The sequence below is a fragment of the Drosophila sechellia genome, chromosome X (genome assembly GCF_004382195.2).
Source record: "Drosophila sechellia strain sech25 chromosome X, ASM438219v1, whole genome shotgun sequence".
NCBI classification, from domain to species: domain Eukaryota; kingdom Metazoa; phylum Arthropoda; class Insecta; order Diptera; family Drosophilidae; genus Drosophila; species Drosophila sechellia.
The window spans coordinates 15073450-15084501 of record NC_045954.1 but is presented as its reverse complement, the minus strand read 5'-3'; the positions used below and the strand labels follow the sequence as shown (position 1 = coordinate 15084501).

Here is an 11052-nt window from a genome sequence, read left to right as displayed (position 1 = left end):
AAAACATTGAAAATAATTACCCAAATAAGGAATGTCATACCTCGCTGAGATCGTTGCTTAAATACCAATCGATTTGCATTAAAGTTTGGGAATTCTGGGATTTTTAAATTTTTCGCAAATTTTGATGATGGTACCCCTTACCAAAAATTCGAAAATGTGGCCAAAAATTAATTTTACAAAATCCGTTTAAAAGTGGAATTGGTTGTTAGTATTGGTTGTGAGGAGTATAAAATGGTAATTCTTTTTGCTGTGTGACCATTTTTAGTCAAGTTATAGCCAAAAAAGCCAAATTGAAAATTGTGTTTTTCAAGAAATAATTTTCCAGTTTTTTTGTGAAAAAAGTAATCGGCATTTTGATCAAAACATGGAAAATAATTACCTTAAAAAGGAATGTCATACCTCGCTGAGATCGTTGTTTAAATACCAATCGATTTGCATTCAAGTTTGGGAATTCTGGGATTTTTAAATTTTTCGCAAATTTTGATGAAATACCAAAAATTCGAAAATTTGGCCAAAAATTAATTTTACAAAATCCGTTTAAAAGTGGAATTGGTGGTTAGTATTGGTTGTGAGGAGTATAAAATGGTAATTCTTTTTGCTGTGTGACCATTTTTAGTCAAGTTATAGCCAAAAAAGCCAAATTGAAAATTGTGTTTTTTGCCAAAAATAGTTTTCCAGTTTTTTTGTGAAAAAAATAATCGGTATTTTGATCAAAACATTGAAAATAATTACCCAAATAAGGAATGTCATACCTCGCTGAGATCGTTGTTTAAATACCAATATAAAATGTCATACCTCGCTGAGATCGTTGTTTAAATACCAATCGATTTGCATTCAAGTTTGGGAATTCTGGGATTTTTAAATTTTTCGCAAATTTTGATGATGGTACCCCTTACCAAAAATTCGAAAATTTGGCCAAAAATTAATTTTACAAAATCCGTTTAAAAGTGGAATTGGTGGTTAGTATTGGTTGTGAGGAGTATAAAATGGTAATTCTTTTTGCTGTGTGACCATTTTTAGTCAAGTTATAGCCAAAAAAGCCAAATTGAAAATTGTGTTTTTTGCCAAAAATAGTTTTCCAGTTTTTTTGTGAAAAAAATAATCGGTATTTTGATCAAAACATTGAAAATAATTACCCAAATAAGGAATGTCATACCTCGCTGAGATCGTTGTTTAAATACCAATCGATTTGCATTAAAGTTTGGGAATTTTGGGATTTTTAAATTTTTCGCAAATTTTGATGATGGTACCCCTTACAAAAAATGCGAAAATTTGGCCAACAATTAATTTTACAAAATCTGTTTAAAAGTGAAAGGGGTGGGTAGTATTGGTTGTGAGGAGTATAAAATGGTAATTCTTTTTGCTGTGTGACCATTTTTAGTCAAGTTATAGCCAAAAAAGCCAAATTGAAAATTGTGTTTTTTAAGAAATAATTTTCCAGTTTTTTTGTGGAAAAAATAATCGGCATTTTGCTCAAAACATGGAAAATAATTACCTTAAAAAGGAATGTCATACCTCGCTAAGATCGTTGTTTAAATACCAATCGATTTGCATTCAAGTTTGGGAATTCTGGGATTTTTAAATTTTTTGCAAATTTTGATGATGGTACCCCTTACCAAAAATTCGAAAATTTGGCCAAAAATTAATTTTACAAAATCCGTTTAAAAGTGGAATTGGTGGTTAGTATTGGTTGTGAGGAGTATAAAATGGTAATTCTTTTTGCTGTGTGACCATTTTTAGTCAAGTTATAGCCAAAAAAGCCAAATTGAAAATTGTGTTTTTTGCCAAAAATAGTTTTCCAATTTTTTTGTGAAAAAAATAATCGGCATTTTGATCAAAACATGGAAAATAATTACCCTAAAAGGAATGTCATACCTCGCTGAGATCGTTGTTTAAATACCAATCGATTTGCATTCAAGTTTGACATTCCTAAAAAGGAATGTCATACCTCGCTGAGATCGTTGTTTAAATACCAATCGATTTGCATTAAAGTTTGGGAATTCTGGGATTTTTAAATTTTTCGCAAATTTTGATGATGGTACCCCTTACCAAAAATTCGAAAATTTGGCCAAAAATTAATTTTACAAAATCCGTTTAAAAGTGGAATTGGTGGTTAGTATTGGTTGTGAGGAGTATAAAATGGTAATTCTTTTTGCTGTGTGACCATTTTTAGTCAAGTTATAGCCAAAAAAGCCAAATTGAAAATTGTGTTTTTTGCCAAAAATAGTTTTCCAGTTTTTTTGTGAAAAAAATAATCGGTATTTTGATCAAAACATTGAAAATAATTACCCAAATAAGGAATGTCATACCTCGCTGAGATCGTTGTTTAAATACCAATATAAAATGTCATACCTCGCTGAGATCGTTGTTTAAATACCAATCGATTTGCATTCAAGTTTGGGAATTCTGGGATTTTTAAATTTTTCGCAAATTTTGATGATGGTACCCCTTACCAAAAATTCGAAAATTTGGCCAAAAATTAATTTTACAAAATCCGTTTAAAAGTGGAATTGGTGGTTAGTATTGGTTGTGAGGAGTATAAAATGGTAATTCTTTTTGCTGTGTGACCATTTTTAGTCAAGTTATAGCCAAAAAAGCCAAATTGAAAATTGTGTTTTTTGCCAAAAATAGTTTTCCAGTTTTTTTGTGAAAAAAATAATCGGTATTTTGATCAAAACATTGAAAATAATTACCCAAATAAGGAATGTCATACCTCGCTGAGATCGTTGTTTAAATACCAATCGATTTGCATTAAAGTTTGGGAATTTTGGGATTTTTAAATTTTTCGCAAATTTTGATGATGGTACCCCTTACAAAAAATGCGAAAATTTGGCCAACAATTAATTTTACAAAATCTGTTTAAAAGTGAAAGGGGTGGGTAGTATTGGTTGTGAGGAGTATAAAATGGTAATTCTTTTTGCTGTGTGACCATTTTTAGTCAAGTTATAGCCAAAAAAGCCAAATTGAAAATTGTGTTTTTTAAGAAATAATTTTCCAGTTTTTTTGTGGAAAAAATAATCGGCATTTTGCTCAAAACATGGAAAATAATTACCTTAAAAAGGAATGTCATACCTCGCTAAGATCGTTGTTTAAATACCAATCGATTTGCATTCAAGTTTGGGAATTCTGGGATTTTTAAATTTTTTGCAAATTTTGATGATGGTACCCCTTACCAAAAATTCGAAAATTTGGCCAAAAATTAATTTTACAAAATCCGTTTAAAAGTGGAATTGGTGGTTAGTATTGGTTGTGAGGAGTATAAAATGGTAATTCTTTTTGCTGTGTGACCATTTTTAGTCAAGTTATAGCCAAAAAAGCCAAATTGAAAATTGTGTTTTTTGCCAAAAATAGTTTTCCAATTTTTTTGTGAAAAAAATAATCGGCATTTTGATCAAAACATGGAAAATAATTACCCTAAAAAGGAATGTCATACCTCGCTGAGATCGTTGTTTAAATACCAATCGATTTGCATTCAAGTTTGGGAATTCTGGGATTTTTAAATTTTTCGCAAATTTTGATGATGGTACCCCTTACCAAAAATTCGAAAATTTGGCCAAAAATTAATTTTACAAAATCCGTTTAAAAGTGCAAAGGGTGGTTAGTATTGGTTGTGAGGAGTATAAAATGGTAATTCTTTTTGCTGTGTGACCATTTTTAGTCAAGTTATAGCCAAAAAAGCCAAATTGAAAATTGTGTTTTTGCAAGAAATAATTTTCCAGTTTTTTTGTGAAAAAAATAATCGGCATTTTGATCAAAACATGGAAAATAATTACCCTAAAAAGGAATGTCATACCTCGCTAAGATCGTTGTTTAAATACCAATCGATTTGCATTAAAGTTTGGGAATTCTGGGATTTTTAAATTTTTCGCAAATTTTGATGATGGTACCCCTTACAAAAAATGCGAAAATTTGGCCAAAAATTAATTTTACAAAATCTGTTTAAAAGTGAAAGGGGTGGTTAGTATTGGTTGTGAGGAGTATAAAATGGTAATTCTTTTTGCTGTGTGACCATTTTTAGTCAAGTTATAGCCAAAAAAGCCAAATTGAAAATTGTGTTTTTTAAGAAATAATTTTCCAGTTTTTTTGTGAAAAAAATAATCGGCATTTTGCTCAAAACATGGAAAATAATTACCTTAAAAAGGAATGTCATACCTCGTTGAGATCGTTGTTTAAATACCAATCGATTTGTATTCAAGTTTGGGAATTCTGGGATTTTTAAATTTTTCGCAAATTTTGATGATGGTACCCCTTACAAAAAATGCGAAAATTTGGCCAAAAATTAATTTTACAAAATCTGTTTAAAAGTGAAAGGGGTGGTTAGTATTGGTTGTGAGGAGTATAAAATGGTAATTCTTTTTGCTGTGTGACCATTTTTAGTCAAGTTATAGCCAAAAAAGCCAAATTGAAAATTGTGTTTTTTAAGAAATAATTTTCCAGTTTTTTTGTGAAAAAAATAATCGGCATTTTGCTCAAAACATGGAAAATAATTACCTTAAAAAGGAATGTCATACCTCGCTAAGATCGTTGTTTAAATACCAATTGATTTGCATTCAAGTTTGGGAATTCTGGGATTTTTAAATTTTTCGCAAATTTTGATGATGGTACCCCTTACAAAAAATGCAAAAATTTGGACAAAAATTAATTTTACAAAATCTGCTTAAAAGTGCAAGGGGTGGTTAGTATTGGTTATAAGGAGTATAAAATGGTAATTCTTTTTGCTGTGTGACCATTTTTAGTCAAGTTATAGCCAAAAAAGCCAAATTGAAAATTGTGTTTTTTGCCAAAACTAGTTTTCCAGTTTTTTTGTGAAAAAAATAATCGGTATTTTGATCAAAACATTGAAAATAATTACCCAAATAAGGAATGTCATACCTCGCTGAGATCGTTGCTTAAATACCAATCGATTTGCATTAAAGTTTGGGAATTCTGGGATTTTTAAATTTTTCGCAAATTTTGATGATGGTACCCCTTACCAAAAATTCGAAAATTTGGCCAAAAATTAATTTTACAAAATCCGTTTAAAAGTGGAATTGGTTGTTAGTATTGGTTGTGAGGAGTATAAAATGGTAATTCTTTTTGCTGTGTGACCATTTTTAGTCAAGTTATAGCCAAAAATGCCAAATTGAAAATTGTGTTTTTGCAAGAAATAATTTTCCAGTTTTTTTGTGAAAAAAATAATCGGCATTTTGATCAAAACATGGAAAATAATTACCCTAAAAAGGAATGTCATACCTCGCTGAGATCGTTGTTTAAATACCAATCGATTTGCATTCAAGTTTGGGAATTCTGGGATTTTTAAATTTTTCGCAAATTTTGATGATGGTACCCCTTACAAAAAATGCGAAAATTTGGACAAAAATTAATTTTACAAAATCTGCTTAAAAGTGCAAGGGGTGGTTAGTATTGGTTATAAGGAGTATAAAATGGTAATTCTTTTTGCTGTGTGACCATTTTTAGTCAAGTTATAGCCAAAAAAGCCAAATTGAAAATTGTGTTTTTTAAGAAATAATTTTCCAGTTTTTTTGTGAAAAAAATAATCGGTATTTTGATCAAAACATTGAAAATAATTACCCAAATAAGGAATGTCATACCTCGCTGAGATCGTTGCTTAAATACCAATCGATTTGCATTAAAGTTTGGGAATTCTGGGATTTTTAAATTTTTCGCAAATTTTGATGATGGTACCCCTTACCAAAAATTCGAAAATTTGGCCAAAAATTAATTTTACAAAATCCGTTTAAAAGTGCAAAGGGTGGTTAGTATTGGTTGTGAGGAGTATAAAATGGTAATTCTTTTTGCTGTGTGACCATTTTTAGTCAAGTTATAGCCAAAAAAGCCAAATTGAAAATTGTGTTTTTGCAAGAAATAATTTTCCAGTTTTTTTGTGAAAAAAATAATCGGCATTTTGATCAAAACATGGAAAATAATTACCCTAAAAAGGAATGTCATACCTCGCTGAGATCGTTGTTTAAATACCAATCGATTTGCATTAAAGTTTGGGAATTCTGGGATTTTTAAATTTTTCGCAAATTTTGATGATGCGAAAACTTTAAAAAAAATGCGAAAATTTGGCCAAAAATTAATTTTACAAAATCTGTTTAAAAGTGCAAGGGGTGGTTAGTATTGGTTATAAGGAGTATAAAATGGTAATTCTTTTTGCTGTGTGACCATTTTTAGTCAAGTTATAGCCAAAAAAGCCAAATTGAAAATTGTGTTTTTTGCCAAAACTAGTTTTCCAGTTTTTTTGTGAAAAAAATAATCGGTATTTTGATCAAAACATTGAAAATAATTACCCAAATAAGGAATGTCATACCTCGCTGAGATCGTTGCTTAAATACCAATCGATTTGCATTAAAGTTTGGGAATTCTGGGATTTTTAAATTTTTCGCAAATTTTGATGATGGTACCCCTTACCAAAAATTCGAAAATTTGGCCAAAAATTAATTTTACAAAATCCGTTTAAAAGTGGAATTGGTTGTTAGTATTGGTTGTGAGGAGTATAAAATGGTAATTCTTTTTGCTGTGTGACCATTTTTAGTCAAGTTATAGCCAAAAATGCCAAATTGAAAATTGTGTTTTTGCAAGAAATAATTTTCCAGTTTTTTTGTGAAAAAAATAATCGGCATTTTGATCAAAACATGGAAAATAATTACCCTAAAAAGGAATGTCATACCTCGCTGAGATCGTTGTTTAAATACCAATCGATTTGCATTAAAGTTTGGGAATTCTGGGATTTTTAAGTTTTTCGCAAATTTTGATGATGGTACCCCTTACCAAAAATTCGAAAATTTGGCCAAAAATTAATTTTACAAAATCCGTTTAAAAGTGGAATTGGTGGTTAGTATTGGTTGTGAGGAGTATAAAATGGTAATTCTTTTTGCTGTGTGACCATTTTTAGTCAAGTTATAGCCAAAAAAGCCAAATTGAAAATTGTGTTTTTTGCCAAAAATAGTTTTCCAGTTTTTTTGTGAAAAAAATAATCGGTATTTTGATCAAAACATTGAAAATAATTACCCAAATAAGGAATGTCATACCTCGCTGAGATCGTTGTTTAAATACCAATCGATTTGCATTAAAGTTTGGGAATTCTGTGATTTTTCAATTTTTCGCAAATTTTGATGATGGTACCCCTTACAAAAAATGCGAAAATTTGGCCAAAAATTAATTTTACAAAATCTGTTTAAAAGTGAAAGGGGTGGTTAGTATTGGTTATAAGAAGTATAAAATGGTAATTATTTTTGCTGTGTGACCATTTTTAGTCAAGTTATAGCCAAAAAAGCCAAATTGAAAATTGTGTTTTTGCAAGAAATAATTTTCCATTTTTTTTGTGAAAAAAATAATCGGTATTTTGATCAAAACATTGAAAATAATTACCCAAATAAGGAATGTCATACCTCGCTGAGTTCGTTGTTTAAATACCAATCGATTTGCATTCAAGTTTGGGAATTCTGTGATTTTAAAATTTTTCTCAAATTTTGATGAGAAAATGCGAAAATTTGGCCAAAAATTAATTTTACAAAATCTGTTTAAAAGTGAAAGGGGTGGTTAGTATTGGTTATAAGGAGTATAAAATGGTAATTCTTTTTGCTGTGTGACCATTTTTAGTCAAGTTATAGCCAAAAAAGCCATATTGAAAATTGTGTTTTTTGCCAAAAATAGTTTTCCAGTTTTTTTGTGAAAAAAATAATCGGTATTTTGATCAAAACATTGAAAATAATTACCCAAATAAGGAATGTCATACCTCGCTGAGATCGTTGTTTAAATACCAATCGATTTGCATTCAAGTTTGGGAATTCTGGGATTTTTAAGTTTTTCGCAAACAAAAAATTACAAAAAATGCAAAAATTTGGCCAAAAATTAATTTTACAAAATCTGTTTAAAAGTGAAAGGGGTGGTTAGTATTGGTTATAAGGAGTATAAAATGGTAATTCATTTTGCTGTGTGACCATTTTTAGTCAAGTTATAGCCAAAAAAGCCAAATTGAAAATTGTGTTTTTTGCCAAAAATAGTTTTCCAGTTTTTTTGTGAAAAAAATAATCGGTATTTTGATCAAAACATTGAAAATAATTACCCAAATAAGGAATGTCATACCTCGTTGAGATCGTTGTTTAAATACCAATCGATTTGTATTCAAGTTTGGGAATTCTGTGATTTTTAACTTTTTCGCAAATTTTGATGATGCGAAAAATTTACAAAAAATGCGAAAATTTGGCCAAAAATTAATTTTACAAAATCTGTTTAAAAGTGCAAGAGGTGGTTAGTATTGGTTATAAGGAGTATAAAATGGTAATTCATTTTGCTGTGTGACCATTTTTCGTCAAGTTATAGCCAAAAAAGCCAAATTGAAAATTGTGTTTTTGCAAGAAATAATTTTTCAGTTTTTTTGTGAAAAAAATAATCGGTATTTTGATCAAAACATTGAAAATAATTACCCAAATAAGGAATGTCATACCTCGCTGAGTTCGTTGTTTAAATACCAATCGATTTGCATTCAAGTTTGGGAATTCTGGGATTTTTAAATTTTTCGCAAATTTTGATGATGCGAAAAATTTACAAAAAATGCGAAAATTTGGCCAAAAATTAATTTTACAAAATCTGTTTAAAAGTGCAAGGGGTGGTTAGTATTGCTTATAAGGAGTATAAAATGGTAATTCTTTTTGCTGTGTGACCATTTTTAGTCAAGTTATAGCCAAAAAAGCCAAATTGAAAATTGTGTTTTTTGCCAAAAATAGTTTTCCAGTTTTTTTGTGAAAAAAATAATCGATATTTTGATCAAAACATTGAAAATAATTACCCAAATAAGGAATGTCATACCTCGTTGAGATCGTTGTTTAAATACCAATCGATTTGTATTCAAGTTTGGGAATTCTAGGATTTTTAAAATTTTCGCAAATTTTGATGATGGTACCCTTACAAAAAATGCGAAAATTTGGCCAAAAATTAATTTTACAAAATCTGTTTAAAAGTGAAAGGGGTGGTTAGTATTGGTTATAAGAAGTATAAAATGGTAATTATTTTTGCTGTGTGACCATTTTTAGTCAAGTTATAGCCAAAAAAGCCAAATTGAAAATTGTGTTTTTTGCCAAAAATAGTTTTCCAGTTTTTTTGTGAAAAAAATAATCGGTATTTTGATCAAAACATTGAAAATAATTACCCAAATAAGGAATGTCATACCTCGCTGAGTTCGTTGTTTAAATACCAATCGATTTGCATTCAAGTTTGGGAATTCTGTGATTTTAAAATTTTTCTCAAATTTTGATGAAAAAAATTTACAAAAAATGCGAAAATTTGGCCAAAAATTAATTTTACAAAATCTGTTTAAAAGTGCAAGGGGTGGTTAGTATTGGTTATAAGGAGTATAAAATGGTAATTATTTTTGCTGTGTGACCATTTTTAGTCAAGTTATAGCCAAAAAAGCCAAATTGAAAATTGAGTTTTTTGCCATAAATAGTTTTCCAGTTTTTTTGTGAGAAAAATAATCTTAAAGCTTAATAAAATTAAGAGTCTTATTCCCTCCCCTTTGGTTACTCATTATATTATTAAAGGATAAGTGAAAGGACAATAGTATACAATTATGCTATTTATACGTCAAAATAGTTATAAAAGATTTGTGCTGATTACCAAGATTTAAAATTTTGACAAATTTTGGAGCAGCGAGTGTAGCTCCTGGAGGCCGACCATCATCGTTGTAGATCTCGTCGTGCCAGATTTTTGTCCCTGTCCTTGCACAGCCAGCGGGACTAGTTGGCCATGATTTAGTGCCCTAATCTTTATCGTTTTTCATTCGTTGCTTTCAGTCTGTCAAACACTTAAATAAGTATAAATATACATTCTTCCTGAGATCTTTTATAGATTTCGAAAATTTATTTGTACAAATACACCTCATTTCGCCATGAATTTCTTCGAGCAGATTAGTGATCAGTTTTGCGGCGTTATGCACACCAACCTAAAGATACCCATATCTTATTGCGAAACACGCTGCAACTGGAAATTCTCGACAAATATCGATACAATGATATTCTTCTATACCCTCAGCTTCGGTATCCTTCGAGTGGTGAGTATATATATTTATAGTTTGCTGGGCAGCAAGTAAAGAACTAATTACATCAAATTCGCAGGTATTCAATTTTATATATATCGTGAACCTTTTCATGGGAGGGACGCAGTTGGGACGGCTAAGGTGTCTCTTGATTATGAGGGGCGCACATTCGGGGCGCTTACGAGCCCTCAAAAACTTTTTAATGCTGCAAGCGTGGATGATAGTGATATACGGCATGGTATCCGTGAGTATAAAGGCCCTTAAAATATATTAATTTCCAATATGTATTGCACCATTGTTATAAGTCACTGCAACCATTTTTTTAATCCAGATCAAGCCGCATTACATAAATCCCTTCGTTGTGGTTTCCGTCATCATCTTGACCAGCGATATGTTTGTGCTGCTATTAGATATCCGGCGACATGCCAGGATACCTCTGGAGCGCATGGTGACCCTTTGGGAAATGATGCTCAACTTGTGCTGTGTTTTATACGTGCAGTGGATCCTCAAGAAACAGATACACTGTTAGCCTGGAGGAAATGATGTGCTCCATGCCGATATCTGTTTTATAACTTTAATAGGGTGAAAGAGAAGCTGAAACTGGGTACAGATGGGAAATTATACTATTTAAACCCTTCATGTTACTGGGAGTGAACATTTAAAACAGGATTAAATTATGCAGTGAATGGGGCTTTTTAAACTTTGTGGCTTTGGTCATAACTTGGCTAAAAATAATCACACAATATACATAATATTTGATTTGTGCATTAAATAAACCAATTTAACATCTGTATAACTTTCCTGCTGACTTCAAAATTGGAAACATTTTTGCATATTATCTAAGAGGTTACACGACTTACGATTTTTATCTGTAAATGCCACTCGATTGGAAGTATTTTGCAATACCAATTCAAAATAATAATTAAAATGAAATGACGGTAAGTTGCTAACCTTTTTTTTCTAATTTAGAAGACAGATTATTTTCTTAAGGTAACTGCGCAAATCTTGGCTAT

At 30.4% G+C, this 11052-nt stretch overlaps 1 protein-coding gene across 2 annotated transcripts; it reads left to right on the top strand.

Moving 5' to 3' along the window:
- Positions 1 to 9785: 9785 nt before the first annotated feature.
- On the top strand, positions 9786 to 10837 carry LOC6619609. 2 transcript variants are annotated; one of them, XM_032726122.1, is made up of 4 exons: positions 9799 to 9817; positions 9911 to 10054; positions 10119 to 10283; positions 10371 to 10783. In XM_032726122.1, exons 2-4 carry the CDS (start codon positions 9935 to 9937, stop codon positions 10566 to 10568), a joined length of 483 nt encoding a protein of 160 aa, XP_032582013.1. In that variant the 5' UTR covers positions 9799 to 9817; positions 9911 to 9934; the 3' UTR covers positions 10569 to 10783. The 2 variants fall into 2 exon arrangements, with proteins under 2 accessions (XP_002043824.1, XP_032582013.1); XM_002043788.2 differs by having other exon boundaries at positions 9786 to 10054; positions 10371 to 10837.
- Positions 10838 to 11052: the final 215 nt, after the last annotated feature.